Here is a 17,578-nt window from a genome sequence, read left to right as displayed (position 1 = left end):
CGTAAATATTTTTTTATTAAAAGTACATCCGTACACATGTATCTACATATACACGCTAATGTTCACATAAGATAGGAATCAAATGTGAATTTTTTTTCATTAAGAATAATTACTTTCAAGCTAATCAATAATCGTATGAATCTTAAGGATACTTTGGTTCCCCACACTTATACACGTATACAAAGATGCTATACAGTTGAATAAAAAGAAAAGGTGGGTAAATTTAGGGAGGATTTTACCATTGAAATCTTGAAAATGTATATGGTTTAAAACTATTTTAGTATGTGTTTACAAAACAGATGTAGAAAACATGTTTCTAAAATCCATAACTAAAAGTAAAAATACCGCATTAATTGCGCGTTTACTCCATACCACCGGGGGGCGCTACAGATGCCACCCAACGTATCTTCATCAGAGGTGAAAGGTCACGAGTCTGACAGAGCCACATGCATGATGCTGAGTTGTTGACTTGATGGTTGTAGATGCTGGACATTTAGAAAGGTTGTATTACTTCAAGCGGTTTCGTTCCGGTGAGTTTTAAAGTTTACATACTGATGTATAATTGTGTTTCAGAGCTTCCGCTGTGGGTGTCGTTGGTTGTATTACTGAAGCTGCATCGCTTGTTGCTCCTTCTAGCTAGTTTAAGTGCAAGCTAGCCCATCCAGTTCTATTGTCGGACACCCTGTAGCCGAACACTAGTTAGCTACTCTATACTACTAAAACCATCGGTTTGGCTTTAAGAAAAGATAATGCACCAACCGAAGTAGTTTTTTGTTTATCTCCCCCCTCGGACCTGATTTGTCCATTGATTGGATCTATAAGGTGACGTTACCAACGTGTAAAGGCTCAAGTAACGCTAACTTAATGTTAGCCTAACGTTATACGTGTTAACGTACATTGATTCAAACAAAAAGCCTTTATATTTAGCATCAATGGAACGTATGATGATAGATGTCTTTCTGCCGTTCATTATTATTTCCGATGATATCTTGGATTTAATACAGAAGTTAAGGGACGGAGCTGTGTCCGATAATGGATCGTAGATGTGTTGTCAACAAATGAGAGAACATTACATTACATTTAGCTGACGCTTTCATCCAAAGCGACTTACAATAAGTGCATTCAACCATAGGGATACAAACTCAGAAGAACAAGAAACCAGAAAGTGCAATTTCCTCAAATAACCAAATTTACAATTTTCTATAGATAAGTGGCTTTACAAGTACAATTGAAGTGCTACAATTTGTTAGTATGGACAGCAAAGAGTCGTGATCTAGTCGAGTGTTTTGCTCTCAGTGAGGGAGGGACGAGCAGTTTATCAGATGCAGAGTGGAGAGTGCTGGTCGGGATGTCGGGTTTCACCGTGTCCTGGATGTAAGCTGGACCCGATCCATTCACAGCATGGTACGTGAGCACCATGTTTAGAACTGGATGAGCCACCGGCAGCCAGTGAAGAGAGCGGAGGAGTGGAGTAGTGTGGGAGAATTTCGGAAGGTTGAAGACCAGTCGAGCTGCTGCATTCTGGATGAGCTGCAGAGGTCGAATGGCGGTGGCAGGGAGACCTGCAGGAGGGAGTTGCAGTAGTCCAGGCGAGAGATGACAAGAGCCTGAATCAGTACCTGCGCTGCCTTCTGAGTGAGAAGCTGACGTATTCTCCTGATGTTGTAGAGCGTGTATCTATAGGATCGTGTTGTCGCAGCAATGTGGGGAGTCAGGGAGAGTCGGCTGTCGAGTGTGACGCCGAGGTCACACATTCATTATTTACCAAGTCTGCCATGTGCAGTGTGCCTCCCTCAGTATTGGAATTACAATTTATAAATTCATTTCATTTATGTAAACCAAAATAAATTCACGTTTTTACCCCTACAACAGCAGAATAAAGAAATTTCTCCAAATCTCAAATTATTAATTGATCAATCACGTAGAGGCATTTCATTCGTTTCATTTAATTTAATTTCATTGCTGTAATTTAAATCACTAAATGATTTCTGGTGTTTTAACGATGATGACGACAATGATCACCCAGATAAATAATATACATTTAACTTTAACATTAAACTCACATCAATGTTTCAGTTGCGAACATATTGAATGTTTTGCTGCTTTTGGGTCCCGACTCAGGCCCTCTGTGTGTTTTTTTTCCCAGCCGGCCCCTGAGGTAAAATGCGGAACTTGAAGCTGCTGAAGAGCCTACGGAGCTCCGAGCTTCACGCTCCCGGCTCCCCGCAGTGTTTATCTGTGCGCTCCGAGACCGGCGCGCTGCTGGTCGCTTCCCAATATTCCATCACAGAGTACGACCCTCAAACTGGCCAGGTGAGCTGGAGGAGACGTACTGTCTCTTTGGTTTGTTTTTTTGCCTTCCATTCAAACGTCGTACCAGTTGCGTTTACTCGTATCCTTTGCCTTGTTACGTGTAGTGCTGTGTGTTTGTAGATCCAATTTTAAACAGGTGATGAAGGACATGTGCAGCCTTTCAATGAGTAATGAACTTGTAACCTGCAGGTGGTCAGCGAGGCCTCGCTCACGGCCGGGGGTTTCCTCCCGGAGGACGGCAGCGGCACGGTGGTCGGACTGCAGGACCGGGCGGAATTGGAGGTGGCATGTTTGTCCACAGCCGGTGGCGACGTCGTCCTGTTCAACTTCAACACCTGCCAGGTAAGCGGCACAGAAGAGCTGGAATGTAATGACGGGCTGAGAGGAAAGGGGATCATTCACATAACGCGTGTGTGATCGCGTTCCGCAGCTGGAGTGTGTTGGCAGCGTGGACAGCGGCCTGACCTCGATGAGTTGGAGTCCTGATGGAGAGCTCGTCGTTCTCACTACCGGTCAGTTAGTTATACAAATGTCAAGAACATGCTATTTGTAAAGATCATCGTTTCATTCTTGTAAGCTCCGGTCTGAGAGCTCACACTCTCTCAGACAGTCATTGAAACACTTAACAACAGGTAGCAGCATTTTTTTTGTTTGGAAAACCAGGTTTGGATGGTTTAGGATCCACATGACTTTTTTTGAGTCTAAATGTACATATTATAGAACCTTTGTTACAGATCAGTGCTTAGTTCGTTCTTTAATAAACATATTAAGCAATGCTACAAATAAATACATTGCTAAAACCTTGCTCCCACAGGTCAGGAAACCATCATCATTATGACCCAAAACTTTGAGCCGATCACAGAGGTTGGAATCCACCAGGACGACTTTGGTGAAGGTACGGCGGCTCAGTGGCTCGGTGGTAAATAACAACGGAACGATGATTAAGTGTCCCTTGTTTTGCAGGGAAGTTCATCACGGTGGGTTGGGGAAAGAAGGAGACTCAGTTCCACGGCTCCGAGGGGAAAAAGGCAGCACAGAAGAAGATCCAGGTTGGTGTTTTGCCCACAGATGCATGAACGTTGGGGCAGCAAAAAAAAGAAATGTTGTCTCGTACGAAAGAGTTCTAATCCTGCAACAACAGGAGGTGCAGCCGGCTGCGGCCTGGGACGACCGCGCGCCTCGGGTGACGTGGCGAGGCGACGGCCACCTGTTTGCTGTCAGTGCCGTCTGTCTCCAGACCGGAGCCAGGAAGGTCCGGGTCTGGAACAGAGAGGGGGTCCTGCAGGCCACCAGCGAGCCCACCAACGGCCTGGAGCAGGCGCTCTGCTGGAAGTAAGCATTACCCTTTTTTAGTGCCTCAAATACATTCTTTTTTTTTTTTTGGTCACTGGATTTATCTCATCCTCCTGTATCCGCGTGTGAAAGCTTCTGCGGTGTTCCCCGGTTCTGAATAATACAATAATATCACGCGTGAGTGTTTCTGGTAAATCTCCTGCTGTTTCAGACCCTCGGGCAGTCTGATCGCGAGCACTCAGCGTCATCCCAACAAACACTGTGTGGTTTTCATGGAGAAGAACGGACTGCTGCACGGAGACTTCACCCTCCCATTTAGCAAAGACCAGGCGAAGGTACGGTCACCTTTAGAAATAATAGTGTGGTTGATGAGCTGGAGTTGGTAACTTTTTTGTTTCTGTCAAAACCCTTGCGAAAGCCTTTGATTGTATGTGTTTCAGGTGAAGGATTTGCTGTGGAACATTGACTCCACGGTTCTAGCGGTGTGGTTGGAGGACTTGGCTGCTGGAGAGGACAAACAAGTCAACACTTACCGTGAGTTGAACTCAAGTTGTTTCCCTCCTTCGGGTCAATCAGGGCCGTTCACCTCCATAGAATCTGTGCCGATCCGTCTCTCCTCCTCTGATGTCGACGTGAACGGCTGTAAACCTTTTTTAGACTTTATTCTCTCCCCACAAAACGCTTCTATTGCTCGCCTGTTATTTGCCACTGAGAATACCTAAAAAGTAGAACCTCATGAATTGCTATAGACTCTTTATTCATGAATAACTTGAGTAAAGGAAGGCTAACAGGGGCGGGTGTATTTTAGAAACCTTTTCTAATCTATTTAATATTTGTTGAAATTCTCTTCCATCAATAAATCAAATGCTCTGACAAAGAAATAATAGACAAATAGGAAATGAAGGCGTCCTCTGTCCCTCTGCAGTCCAGCTGTGGGTGGTGGGGAACTACCACTGGTACCTGAAGCAGAGCCTGGACTTCGGCAGGGACCCTCAGAAGGCTCCGGTCTGTGTCTGCTGGGACCCCGAGCGGCCCCTCGGGCTCCACGTGGTGACGCGCGGCTGGACCAGCGTCACGTACGACTGGGGCTGGACCACCGAGAGAAGCCCCGGGACGGACGCCAGCGACAACGCCAACGTGGCCGTGATTGACGGAGGTGAAGGGGCGGAGAGACGAGAGGACACGGGTCTCGTGGGTGCTTCCTGTGCAATGTTGATATTTCTTCACCTCCCCTCAGATAAAATCCTGGTGACAAACTTCCGACAGTGTGTGGTCCCTCCTCCCATGTGTTCATTTGAGCTCCAGCTGACCTCGCCGGTCAACCAGGTGACCTTCCTCTGCCAACCTCAGCGGACCAATTGGCTGGCAGCGTTGACTTCCGACGGACGGATCTCGGTCTACGTCCAAGGTGAGTCCTCCACTGTTTCCCTGAAAGACGCAGTGCTCACGATGAATTTCTTCCCTCCACCCTTCTCATATAAAACAGTAACATAATGGGACTAGAAACTGCAGTTTGATGCCTAACCGCGTTGTACAATGACAGTAAATGTGTCTCTTTTTTTAGTTCAGGTCTTAAACACTGTTCTAATTCTAGACTCAGCGGGACACGTCGACAAAACGTCGGACGGTTTCCGGCCGATGTCTCGTCCCTTGGTGCTCCAGAAAGCCTTCAGGTACACCGCCCGCAGTGCTGCTGCTCCCTGCGTAACCACTGGTCGATCTTTAATCGTTTTGAACGACTCTTTAAGCGTAAACTTTGTTCCCCCGCAGAGTGGCGGTCCCGCAGGAGGAGCCTCTGGCGCTGCGCCAGCTGCTGTGGCTGGAGGACGACCTGTTTTTGGCCGTGAGCGCCGGTCTGACGCCCGCCTCCTCCACCCTGATGATGCTCCGCCCGGCTCATGACGCTGGAGACACACTCGCCGTCGGGTAATGGAAAACACTGGTGGGGAGGAGGAGGAGGAGGGCGCAGCCGTTGTCCTGTTAAGCCTAAGGGCCGGATCCATTAACGTGAAGGGTTCCATGTTTTATATAAGAACTCTTATGATGCAGGCGTGAGATGGAGGTGGAGGGTGTCGTGGTCAGCGTGGTGCACTGCTCCCGGACCGGCACCGCGGCGCTGCAGCTGGAGGACGGAAAGATCCAGAAGCTGCACTGGGGTGAGTCACTGTCTCCCAGGTGACACGGGGTTGGAAATCTGAAATATGGAAAAGAAAATGCATTATTTAAGAGATTGTGCCGGTTCTGACTTAATTAAGCTATTCAACGTTTGTGTTCTTTTTTCCAGTTCTATTTTCTGCCTCGCATTAATATTTACTTCCTTGTGCCATAGAAACCGTTAAAATGAATACATTCACAGTTCTTTTTATTATTATTATTATCTGTGTAGGTGGGGCCGAGCTGTCTGTGGAGGACTGGCGGGACTCCAGCTTCCGTGTTCCCTGCGTCCAGATGTCCCTCTGCAGCATCAGCGGGGAGGTAGAGACACGTCGACTCGGAACAACCCGGCTCAATATGAGTGAGCTCTGAACAACGGGCCTAAGTGCAGATGTGTCTCTTTGCCTTTAGGAACATCTGCTCGGCCTGACGGACCGGTCCCACCTGTACGCCGGAGACACGCAGGTGCGCCTGTGTAGATGCACCCTATTTCACCAGCTCCCTCAGCGTGTTTCCGTGGGGAAATGTGCTCATTCACGTGTTCTTCTCTCTCAGTTGGCCTCCAACATTTCCTCCTTTGCCGTTTGCAACGACTTCCTCCTCATCACCACACACTCCCACACCATCCGCTGCCTCCAGCTGACCACACTCACTGTCCAAGGTAGCGCTTGTTCTTAGGTTAGGTCCTTCACTCGGACCTCCTCCTGTACCTCCTGTAAACATGGATTAATAAGGAGTAGCCCCGTATGTGTCAAATTGGCACATTTTGTGGTAGAGCTGAGTTGATTGACCTCTGACCCCGCAGGGCTGCAGGCGGCCCTGGCCTCGGACGGAGGTCAGAATGACGAGTCGCTGCGGCGGGTGGAGAGGGGATCCAGGATCGTCACCGTGGTACCGCAAGACACCAGAGTGATTCTGCAGGCCAGTTACACACACACACACACACACACACACACACACACAAAGTTAGCACCCTTCACTGCTTCCTGATTGATTTGTGTGTTTGTGTCCAGATGCCTCGTGGGAACTTGGAGACGGTGCATCATCGAGCGCTGGTGTTGGCTCAGCTCAGGAAGTGGTTGGACAGGTGCGATGTTTTTCCATCATTCTACCTGTTTTTTAACATGTAACGTTACGTATACACATATTAATAATATAGAATCTGTAATAAACTAGAGGCGTGGCCTGAATATAGTTGCAATGTGGAATCTCCAATGTAAAAGGGACTGGAAGCGCCGCGTGATCCAAGTGTTCGATCGTACCACCCGGCCACTGTAACATGCTCCGTTTCTTCAGTTTGAGGTTCAGAGATTCCTTTGAGTGCATGAGGAAGCTGAGGATCAACCTCAACTTCATCTATGATCACAACCCAAAGGTGCATACAGAAATACACAACTTTATTAACATCTCAGCTTCAAGGATTAAAGTACGAAAAGCAAACACTGAGCCTTGTTTTGATGCCCCCTCCCTGGCAGGTTTTGCTGGAGAACATGCAGACCTTCATCACACAGCTCGACTCCATCAGCCACATCAACCTCTTCCTCACCGAGCTCAAGTGAGACTCTGCACCTTCAGTTCAACCGACGGGACCAGTGTCTCACTCCCATGTCGTGCATTTATTTTATTTTTTCTTCCTCTGTGGTGCTCAGAGAGGAGGACACGACCAGCACCATGTACCCCCGCCCCGAGGACAGCTCGGTCCACAGCCGGCCGGCTGCTGGCCAGAAGAAGGTGGACGTAGTTTGCGACGCTTTACGCGGCGCCATGGAATCGATGGACCCAAACAAGTCGGTGACACTGAAGCTTCTCTAGAAACTCGTTTTCACAGCGGCGGGACATAAATCTGATCACGCTGTCGACCTTCCAGGTTCTTTCTGTCCGTGTTGACGGCTCACGTGAAGAAGACGCTTCCGGAGTTGGAGATCGCTCTTCAGAAAGTCCACGAGCTTCGAGGTGAGCAGGCTGCAGGGAAGTCCCCAAACATATGGATTCATTGTTTTAAGATATGAAAATGTAACTTAAGAGTATGAAAAAAGGAACATCAAACAAACAAATCAAAGTTGTTTTGTTGTTCTAACTGTAATTTTAATGTTTGAGGTCCACGTTTTGTCACTGTCGCAAACAATTGGTTGTCAAATCCTCAAAACGGTTTCCAATGGCAACCCTCGCAGGTGCGCTTTTCTTATAAACACACACACACACACACAGTAGTTCACCGCGTGCCGTGTTTCTCCGTCCAGTGAACCCTCCCCCTGCTGCCGGCGCTGTGAGCGCCGAAGAGGCGTTGAAGTACCTCCTCTTCCTCGTCAACGTCAACGACCTGTACGAGCACTCTCTGGGGACGTATGACTTCGACCTCGTGCTGATGGTGGCCGAGAAGTCCCAGAAGGTACGAGACATTTGGGACATGCCGATGAGGCCGTTAAGTTAACGCTCTCGTTTGCGCTCACATGGCGCCTGTGGTATTTGTGACGTCTGCGTCTCGCGTCCTCGTTGATGTGAAATGAGGCATTTTGATCTACACAGATTTACTAATTAATACGCATCAAATTCTAAAAGCTATGACAGCTGTGACATTTTTTTCCTATTTGCATGTTTAGTGAAATGTCATGAAGTAAACAGATGTGATTGGGCTTAAAAATTCATAACATTTTTTAAAAAAGAGGTAAGTAATTCAGATTACTAACAGCAGAAAAAGCTCACAAATAAAGTGACAAAGCGGTGATGATTTGTCTGTATTTATCTACTTCCATCCCTGCAGGACCCCAAAGAGTACCTCCCCTTCTTAAACATGCTGAAGAGCCTGGAGCCAAACTACCAGCGCTACACCATCGACAAGCACCTGAAGCGCTACCGGAAGGCCCTGCATCACCTCAGCAAGTGCGGTCAGTCTGAACGCGCCGGTCCGCCCCTCCGTGGTCGTCAGGGAAACGTGTCCATCGAATGTGAACATCAGCATGATTGGCTCAGAGTCTATGAGGAGGTTTTGTGTCTCTGAGTCGTGCTTTGTGTTCAGGAGAGGAACATTTCCATGAAGCTTTGCAGCTGGTGAAAGAGCAGAAGCTGTACAGCGAAGCTCTGCGACTCTACGCAGCAGACGCTGCCAAACACAAGGTACGCAAACACAAGCTGCACAAACACAGCTCGCCTTGTCGTTCACACAGAAGCTTCTCAAACTGACGGTCAGACTCTTTCAGTGCCTTTTCATTTATATATATATATATATATATAATATTAGTGTTTTGTACTAGTTTTTGTACCCGGACCTTGAGTCTGAAAAGTTGTGCTTTTGTGTTGAAAATCAGCCCCAATTTTGTTCATATAATAACAATTAAGGAAAGTGCTTTTTTTGTTGCTGTTGCATGAATGAAAACATTTTTACTTTGACCTCTTAGGCTCTGAGCTGCGTTTACGCCGAGCACCTGATGGAGCAGCAGCAGGCGGAGCAGGCCGGCCTGTTGCTATGGCGATGCGGGGAGCCGGTCGGCGCCCTGCAGGCGTTTGCCAGCAGCTCCAGCTGGAGAAACGCAATCTGCACGGCGCAGCAGATCCCACTACCGCCCGACCAGTTAGCGCTGCTGGCCCGCGACCTGGCAGGTAACCATGACAACAGGCACAGGGATGCAGACAAGTCCGACAGACAGGGGGCCGGTACGATGGTCGGACATAGCACGACTCCAGCGGAGCGCCGTTGCAGTTCAATCCTGAAGTAGTTTCTTATTTATTTTTTCTAATTTCTATTTTAGAGAAGCTGACAGAGCAGCGACGATACTCTGAAGCCGCTCTGCTGTTGGACCAGTACGCCAAAGTGAGCAGCACATTTCTGAGTAATCTCTGCTAATGAAGTTAAAGAGGAAACATTGCACGGAGAAACCTCCTTTTCTCTTCTCCTACAGGACTGCGAGGAGGCCATCTTGGCTCTGATCACTGGCTCCGTCTGGGAGGAGGCGCTCCGCTTGGTCAGTTTACCTCGTTTTTCATTTTCTTTTTGTTTTGGACAAACCCATGAGGTTGTTTTTTGTTTTTGTCGTCTTCAGATTTATATGCACAACAGGCAGGACATCACTGAAACCAACCTCCGACCTGCTCTGCTGGAAGGTAAGCATCGCTCGGGCCACAAGGCAGAAGGCGCTTCTCTCGTGCGGGGATGATATCTTTCTGTTTGGCAGCTGTCAGCAACCAGACGGCTTTCCTGGAGGCCCAAGTAGCGACGTTCACGCGGCACCGGACCCGGCTGGCTGTGGTTCGAGAGCAGAAAGAGAAGGCCAGACTGGACATGCTGGGTGAGAGGAAGTCATCGATACGCTCTCATGTCGTATCTGCTTAAGTCAATGATCAAGAGGAAACAAAATGAAGGGATTCATTGAGTCAGAATGATGGTTAAACCCCAAATTGTGTCCTCCACCAGACGAGGATGGTCCAGACTGCCCAGAGGCGGAGCTTTACTCTGAAGCCAGCAGCGTGATGACCGGCTCCAAATACTCCCAGAGTAACTCCCGCGTCTCCTCGTAAGACCGGCCAAATGGCAAAATGTCCGCTTCCCGTCGTCCCCCCCACGGGATGATGAGCCCTGGTAAATAATTCTGTGCCCGGTTTGATGTCCGTCCTCTCAGGAGATCGTCAAAGAACCGCCGCAAAGCGGAGAGGAAAAAGCTGAGCCTGAAGGAGGGAAGCCCGATGGAGGACCGAGCGCTGATTTACGCTCTGGGCGAGATCATCACCACCGTGGACAAGATGAGAGGTACGAGGCCCCCGACACGTCACACTTTGAGATGCTGTAGAAACTACTGCAAAGATGTCGCACTTCTTTCGGCATTCCATACTGTGACCTTTTAGTGACTCAGCACACTGATATTTCACAGCTGGCTATTTAATCATCATTTGCATGACGTGGACAAAGATAAAATGTCGTTCTCCTCCTTGCAGAGGAAGTGCACGGCCTGTTGAAGGCTCTGGTGCTCTTCCACTTTGACAAACAGGCGGAGAAGCTGCAGCCGGCCTACGAGGAGGCTCTGCAGATGATGGAGGCGGCCCTTCCCGAGGTGTGGCTGGACGGCGCGCAGAACAACCAGACTCCGGTAAGTATCGATTATGAGATATTGTATTAATCTCAGTGATGCGATTTGGTTTAAGCCCGACGAAGGCGAATAAGTATTTTTTTTATTTTTTTTTTTATTTTGATGCATCCGTGGTCTGATTTGTTTCAGCTCACGGGGCCGAACTCGACTGCTAACAGCATCATGGCTTCCTTCCAGCAGCAGCAGAGGCCTGCAGCCTCCCAACCAGGTCAGCAAGGTGTGTGTTGTTAGACGTGTCATGGAGTAGACAGGGTGCGCCTAACCGCCGGGAACTGCAAGGTTGGCAGTTCAATCTCCAGATGCTCCATGTTGAAGTGTCCCTGAGCAAGACACCCAATTGCTCCTCGGGCAAAAATGTAAAAAGCAATTAATTAGTTAAAAATGCAATGTAAGTCGCTTTGGATAAAACGCGTCAGCTAAACGACCTGTAATGTAACCTCGTTTCATCTGGTCTGAGATACGTGAGCGCGCTGCCGAAGGAATTGATTCTTGTTCATTGTGTTTTTATTCTTTTTGTAGCTGCTGAGGTCCTGATGCCGCCGAAGATGAGAAACGGCGTAAAGTGGAAGCTTGCTATTCTAATGTAAAACTATGTTTTTGTTTTATTTCAAACTGAAAAGTCATATGTTAATAATGTAATCAATAAAGTTGCAGTTAATGTTTTCTTTTCTCAAACATGTTCATTCTCTGGAGGTCAGAAATGCCAATATGAGCCAACAGGTTCTGGTACCAGTTCAACCACACCAGCTGTAAATAAGTTAAGATGTTTTGTTTTTGAGGACAGAGAGTTGAATCCACTCTTCTCAAACTGAGGCCTTCACCCCAATAACACGTGACCCCGTGTGACTGACCTACTGGACATATCGTGACCTTTGGCCTGAGGGACATTTCTATTTTGATCTTTAAACCAGTTGAAGCTCAACTTCCACCAAATAGTCGTATTCAAGCACCTGAATGAATATTTGTTGCATTTCTTAATTAAATATACCAACCTCAATACTTAAGCTATTCTGACCGACAGGATAGAGGAATTTGAAGATGCCCCACCCCCCCCGGTTGTAGAGTCTAAAGTTCCCACACACAGTTTAAACTTTAATATTCTCTGATCAGATAATCTGAATACTGAAACTTTCTGACATCACCAGTGAAGAGATTACAAAAATGCTAATTCCTCCTCATTGTTCTGGTTAAACAGCTTTAATGGCACAGAATAATTTTCTACTGGGACATTTGTACATCTGATATTGAAATAAGTTTTATTCCAAATGCATGTACTCAATGTGGGAACTTGAATGTATTGGTTTTCCATGTTGAAAAAAATTATTTCAGGATACAAAATACATATAAAAGAACCTGGAGTGATGCCATTAAACTTTAGTTGAAATGAAAAAGAAACAAAGACTAATCAACCATGTCTTCTTAGAGAAAAACAGAAAATGCAAATAGAAAATATATTTACAAAAAAAGTGGAATTTCAAAACTGAGTCGTATCTGCACTCCGCTCTGAATGTTTTTAAAGCCGCAGAACATCCTGAAACAATATCACTGAATCCAGGAATTAATGCAATTATTTTAAAATCGGGAAAAATACCTTTCTAAAGTGTGGTGAATAGTTTCAAATTATTATTTGTAAGTCTGCTTCACTTGAACAGTTTTTCCAAAGTTGAAACGACCAGACGACTGGACTCAAAACGCTTCCAAATTCATCCATGTGAAGAAAGGCGAGAAAACGATTCAGTAAACACGGCTCTTGATCCACAAACTCTCATCGTAGAACAAAAAAAACTAAAATAAGAAGGTTCACCTCTACTAAGGCGTGCTGATGAGACCGTCAACATGAATAACAGTTCACAGTGACCCAAAAGAGACGCACCTCCCTCCCCAAAAAACTGAGCGGGCGGAGCGGCGTGCAGAGCGAGTACGTCCAGCCTCCGTTTGAAGCCCCTCAGGGCTTCCAGAGCTTCAGCAGGCCGTCCTCGCTGTAGGTGCTGATCAGGTTCTGGTGGGGGTGGTGGGCGATGCCGATCACATCCTTCTCGTGGACCTGGAGGCAGGAAGAGCGATGCGTTTGAGTGGAAACAATCACAGTGGAAGCTATGACAGTGAAAGGATCATGTCTTTGGGGGTCGACTTTCATAGCCAGCTTCAAAAAGCAAGACACGGTCGGACCGTTGACGAGGAGCGGCGGCGGCAGGTGCTCTGATCTGGGATCAGTCAACGTACCGTCAGCGTTCTCTCCAGCTTGCCGGTGACGGTGCTGAAGCAGTAGAGCACAAAGTCTTCTCCCACGCAGTAGATCCACTCGCCGCGGGGCGACAGGGTGCAGCACACAAAGTCTCCGCCTTCCCTCTTACCGGAGCTGAAGCTCCTCACGATCTACGCGAGGACGCACACACACACACGTACACTCAGTATCGAACCGACTAAACGTTGCTGTGCTCTGACCTCATGCTGCACCCACCTGCCCCTGCATGTTCATGATGACCACCGTGTTGGAGCGGTTGCACACCACAAAGTGCTCCGGGTTCTTGGGCAGCTGCATGACGTTGTTGACCGTGATGTCGGTGCCGGCCGACGTGCCCAGAGGTTTGAAGGTGTTGGTGCACTCGGAGGTCTTCATGTTCCACATCTGGAGACGGGTTGAGAACAGAGACGCTGGTTATTTTTTAGGTTGTATCGACGAAGAAAGACATTCAAATGTAATACGTTGTTTTTCCTAGACATTGTGCTCCGTTGTCACGGTGACTGGCTCTTCTGATGAGCAAAAGAGTCACGAGGACGTTGCTTCGCTCACCTTGACGGTCCCGTCCGAGGAGGCGCTGATGATGTGGTGACCGTCTGGAGTGAACGCCGCCTCGTTCACGAAGGAGGTGTGGCCGCGGAACTCTTTGAGCGTCTTACCCGACTTCAGTCCGTGCACTCTGAAGCAAGAACGCAGACGACGTTGAGTGAAGAGCTCATCCGCCCCGTTGGAGGAAGAGTAGAAAGGGAAACGTTTGCGTGATTACCTGATGATCTGGTCGAAGGAGGCGCTGAGGAGCTGACTGCTGTCCTTACAGAAGCTGACGCATGTCACTCCTTTACTGTGAGCGCGCTCGAACCGCCTCAGACACTGACCGCTCTGGATCTTCCACACCTGCAGAAACACACACACACACACTTTAATTTGTTTCTGGGAAGGGAAATTATTAAAATTATTATGAAACTGCTTATACACAGTGTACTATGCACAAGAATATCATGTTATATAAAATGTTTACTTTAAAAACAAATGGGAATTCATTGCAAATAAGTGAGTTTCACTTAATTGGAGGAAACTTTTTCCGGATTTCTTCATTGTTATCATTTGTGACAAAGGTTTACAGCCTTTCACAACTGAAAAACAAAATATATCCTGGCGATATGGTTGTTTTAATGACTTGTTACCAAATATAACAGAAGCTCCTAGATTGATAATAATAATACTGCTGTGTGCTAAAGGAAGGAACATAACCAACTGTAAATTACCAAAAAGCCGTCAATGAGAAACAGACACGGTTTCCCGTCTACCTTGATCTTTCCATCCTGGGCTCCGGTGGCCAACATCTCCGTGTCTCGACTGAAGCCCATGCACAACACCGCGTCGTCCATCATCATGAAGTTATCCTGAGCCTGGTACTTCAGATCCTGCAGGCGCCAACACATGTCATTACGTAACGATAAAAGTAAACGCGGCCTCACATCAGACCACAGACTCCACCTGGTTCATGTGTGTTTATTCTGCACCAGTTACCTTTCTGATTTTGCCGGTGGTAAAGTTCCAGACCTCAATGAAGCCGTCCACAGAGCCGGTGACGAGGTACTGACCATCGGGGGAGAACCGGGAACACTCCACGTGAGATTTCTGTCCAAACTGAGCCGAGCGGAGAAACAAGTCACATCAGAGGTTATTAATGCATCAGAAGTGTGAGATTAAAACCAAAGCGCTCGGCTGACGCATACGGCGAGGCCGTGTGGCTACCTTGATGTGTCTGTACAGCTGTGTGGGGAAGCGCTCCTCCTCCACATCCTTAACGGCAGCCTTCCCCCTGAACAAATCAATAGTCATACCGGGCGGCAGGAGGCCCTGGTGCTGCTGCCACTTCAGAGACTGAAAGATGAGATTGTGGAGAAAAATATGTGGCAAAATTAGTGATTTTATGAGGAGCGATGCCCATTGCAGCTGCAGGTTTCAGGACCCCGTACCTGTCCCAGCAGCGCCATGAGACGAGAGGGCGGCACCACGCTGACCTCCCCCGCCAGGGCTTGAGCGATGGCCGCCCGGCGCTTCTCCTTACTGCTGCCGTCGGGATACGCCTGCACATCAACAAACAGGCGTTTAAAAAGATCTCCACACAACCGCAATCTTTCAGATGTTTTCATCATGCAACATGGCAGGAATGTAAAGGCACATGCAGGCATAACGTGTTGGATCACATATCTCGTTTGGACAATCCCATTAACCTGATATTTCAAAGATGAGGCATATTTGAAATGCAACTAAAAAATTTAATCTAATGTCATCTCTATGCATCTAAAATGTGGTGTTTCCTGCTGCACAAAAGAAGTGTTCACGTTAGTTAACATACTATGCTACGGAAATCATTTAAAAATAGTTTTAAAAAGAAATAAAAAATAGTCATTTAAGTATGCAAGTCTCTTAAATAACGTGGTGCAGATCTGCCTAAAACGTCGCTATAAACAAGCCGACGAGTCCGGTCACCGAACCATCCCGGACAAAGACTGAATCTTGTTGCACGTTTGCGTTGGACTCGCCTCTCTGGGATCGAAGTAAGAGCGAGCCAGTAGGTTCTCCAAGTGGATGTATCTCTCCGGCTGGGTCTGCTTCAGCATGATCATGGGGTCGGTCTGCCGGAGGAGGGAACGAGCGGCGCCCAACTCTCTCAACTCGATCAGCTCCAACACCACCTGGTCGGAAACCACAGAAGACATTCAGATTTAGAAGACCAAGACTTCCAGCGCGATTCACCAGCTCATTTTACCTAAAGGTCTGTTGACACAAGCTACGTCAAAAGCAGAACAAAGGCTTGGTATAACATTTTCTAAACCATTTGTATTAAAATGGATTAGCAAGAATAATAGATACAAAACACATGCTACTTTATTAAGTAGAAGCAGACAGGAATGCAGTAAATGACAGAAAAATATCAACAGTGACAGTGGAAGAAATGAGATAAAAGGCCATTATGTGTCCCCTCACAGTAACGTGGCTGCACTGGTTAATGTAGACATGTGAAAACGTACTGAGCTGTAGAACATAACGGATCCAAAGCTCACCTGCTCGTAGAGGTCTATCAGGGTCTTGTCCGGCAGCTTGAGGGACTGGATGGCTTGCAGCACGGTGTCCCAGTGGCCGCTGTTGATGTCGGCCACAAAGCTCTCTATGCTGTCCACGGTGTTCAGAGACACGGTGGTCTCCTCCTGCAGGGTGACCAGAGTCCGCTGCAGATTGTTCTCCTTCAGGTACTGCATGATCAGACGGATCACGCTGTGGGGAAACACCGACGATGACAGACATATGGATACACACAGGTATTACGTATTAAGATAGCTCGTTTTACAAGTCGTTGGCGGTGTGATTATTGGATCCCAGAGGATTATTATTTTAGGTCACATCGATAAAAGCAGGTTTACTTTCGTGCTTTAGTTTGAAAAGGTTCTTTCCTGGTCAGTGACAACTGGCAGGGCAAGCTAGCTCATGCTAACTAATTCCAACTCCACTATCGTGCAGTTATGTTCACTCCATATACACGTATTGAAAACAGAGAGGAGGTTTAATTAAACTCTTGCAATAAAAGGGCAATTCGCTGGACTAAATTACAGTCATTCCGCAAAAAAAGAGCAAACTATATTCATGGGGAGAATGCACGTTAGGTTGTTAGCTTAAGTTAGCTTGGGGCGCTAACGCTAGGATGAGGCAGGCCTCACTAACAGAAGATATACTTAAATAGAACATATTGACTATCGAACTATTAAATCAATTCCAATGATTTGAAGGTAGTCAACTGGACTACTTACTCTGCGGATTCCACCTCCAGAGACATGATTATTTATTCCAAAACAGTAGCCACAAGACACTCTTCACAGAGTCTGCAGGAGCAGCGAGATGCGGCAAGAAGGACGGGCGCAAACACGGAAGTAGTTGGAGGAGCCAGAGACCTTCAAAATAAAACATTCATATCGCGGGGGTGGTAGAATAAATTGGAATTCAGGCTAGTAACAAGACAGAAATTGGATTGAATGAACATGCAGTGATAATATTACTAATGTACATATGATTGAATCAAAGTTATATTTATTTTACTCAATTATATCCATCCTCCAAAAATAAGCCTTCATTCAATTAATCTTGAAATGGAGTCCTGGGATCAGCAGGGATCTTTGAGGAGCCCACAATGGACACCAGCAGGATTACTTCTAGAAATTAGAGAATAGAATACATCAGAATGAATATTTCGCCGATTGGTGGTTTAACTGGAGTAGGTTGACTCTGACCTAATTTTATATAAATCATAGCATAGACAGGTTTAAATCCCCTGCTGTCAACAAAACCTCCTACGTTGTGATTATTATGAGCCTTTCCTGCAGAATAGAGCCTCCGTCTGCGTGGATTCTTGGTTTGTTTGCCGGACAATCAACAGGGGGCGCTATCGGCACACCTATGACTCGGAGGCCCTCTCGACTCTCTTCTCTCTGCCGGT

At 47.2% G+C, this 17,578-nt stretch overlaps 2 protein-coding genes across 3 annotated transcripts; one reads left to right on the top strand and one right to left on the bottom strand.

Moving 5' to 3' along the window:
- Positions 1-185: 185 nt before the first annotated feature.
- Positions 186-11,501, top strand: elp1 (elongator acetyltransferase complex subunit 1). Of its 2 annotated transcripts, none has more exons than XM_040172999.2 (36): positions 186-530; positions 2,147-2,313; positions 2,503-2,655; positions 2,744-2,825; positions 3,128-3,208; positions 3,277-3,362; positions 3,455-3,645; positions 3,818-3,941; positions 4,047-4,140; positions 4,532-4,762; positions 4,844-5,014; positions 5,201-5,279; positions 5,377-5,532; positions 5,656-5,762; positions 5,993-6,081; positions 6,172-6,225; positions 6,316-6,421; positions 6,566-6,681; positions 6,774-6,847; positions 7,057-7,135; positions 7,236-7,315; positions 7,410-7,547; positions 7,628-7,713; positions 8,001-8,149; positions 8,522-8,645; positions 8,777-8,874; positions 9,156-9,357; positions 9,507-9,568; positions 9,657-9,719; positions 9,798-9,858; positions 9,930-10,043; positions 10,169-10,268; positions 10,374-10,501; positions 10,687-10,838; positions 10,968-11,046; positions 11,358-11,501. In XM_040172999.2, the coding sequence occupies exons 2-36, from the start codon at positions 2,164-2,166 to the stop codon at positions 11,423-11,425; spliced, it is 3,927 nt and encodes a 1,308-aa protein (XP_040028933.2). In that variant the 5' UTR covers positions 186-530; positions 2,147-2,163; the 3' UTR covers positions 11,426-11,501. The 2 variants fall into 2 exon arrangements, with proteins under 2 accessions (XP_040028933.2, XP_040028931.2); XM_040172997.2 differs by having other exon boundaries at positions 10,968-11,055.
- Positions 11,502-12,019: 518 nt separating this feature from the next.
- smu1a (SMU1 DNA replication regulator and spliceosomal factor a) lies at positions 12,020-17,289 on the bottom strand. Its single transcript, XM_040173009.2, has 13 exons — positions 17,182-17,289; positions 16,896-17,036; positions 16,155-16,365; positions 15,633-15,785; positions 15,063-15,173; positions 14,839-14,967; positions 14,611-14,730; positions 14,388-14,504; positions 13,847-13,974; positions 13,633-13,759; positions 13,300-13,467; positions 13,062-13,214; positions 12,020-12,882 (listed from the first exon to the last, which is right to left on the bottom strand). The coding sequence occupies exons 2-13, from the start codon at positions 16,919-16,921 to the stop codon at positions 12,784-12,786; spliced, it is 1,542 nt and encodes a 513-aa protein (XP_040028943.1). The 5' UTR covers positions 16,922-17,036; positions 17,182-17,289; the 3' UTR covers positions 12,020-12,783.
- Between the last annotated feature and the right edge of the window lie 289 nt (positions 17,290-17,578).

Source organism: Gasterosteus aculeatus, chromosome 4 (assembly GCF_964276395.1).
Source record: "Gasterosteus aculeatus chromosome 4, fGasAcu3.hap1.1, whole genome shotgun sequence".
NCBI lineage: Eukaryota > Metazoa > Chordata > Actinopteri > Perciformes > Gasterosteidae > Gasterosteus > Gasterosteus aculeatus.
The sequence above is the reverse complement of the archived record's forward strand: the minus strand, read 5'-3'. Positions and strand labels throughout refer to the sequence as shown.

Bases quoted from the DNA above. Each gene is read 5' to 3' on its own strand.
- elp1 (XM_040172997.2), top strand. From the start codon at position 2,164: ATGCGGAACTTGAAGCTGCTGAAGAGCCTACGGAGCTCCGAGCTTCAC. The intron at 3,942-4,046 runs GTACGGTCACCT...TATGTGTTTCAG, and splicing joins TTAGCAAAGACCAGGCGAAG to GTGAAGGATTTGCTGTGGAA. The intron at 6,422-6,565 runs GTAGCGCTTGTT...CTGACCCCGCAG, and splicing joins GACCACACTCACTGTCCAAG to GGCTGCAGGCGGCCCTGGCC.
- smu1a (XM_040173009.2), bottom strand. From the start codon at position 16,921: ATGTCTCTGGAGGTGGAATCCGCAGA. The intron at 16,366-16,895 runs GTAAGTAGTCCA...GTTTCCCCACAG, and splicing joins CTGGAGGTGGAATCCGCAGA to CGTGATCCGTCTGATCATGC. The intron at 14,968-15,062 runs GTACGGGGTCCT...CTCATCTTTCAG, and splicing joins TCATGGCGCTGCTGGGACAG to TCTCTGAAGTGGCAGCAGCA.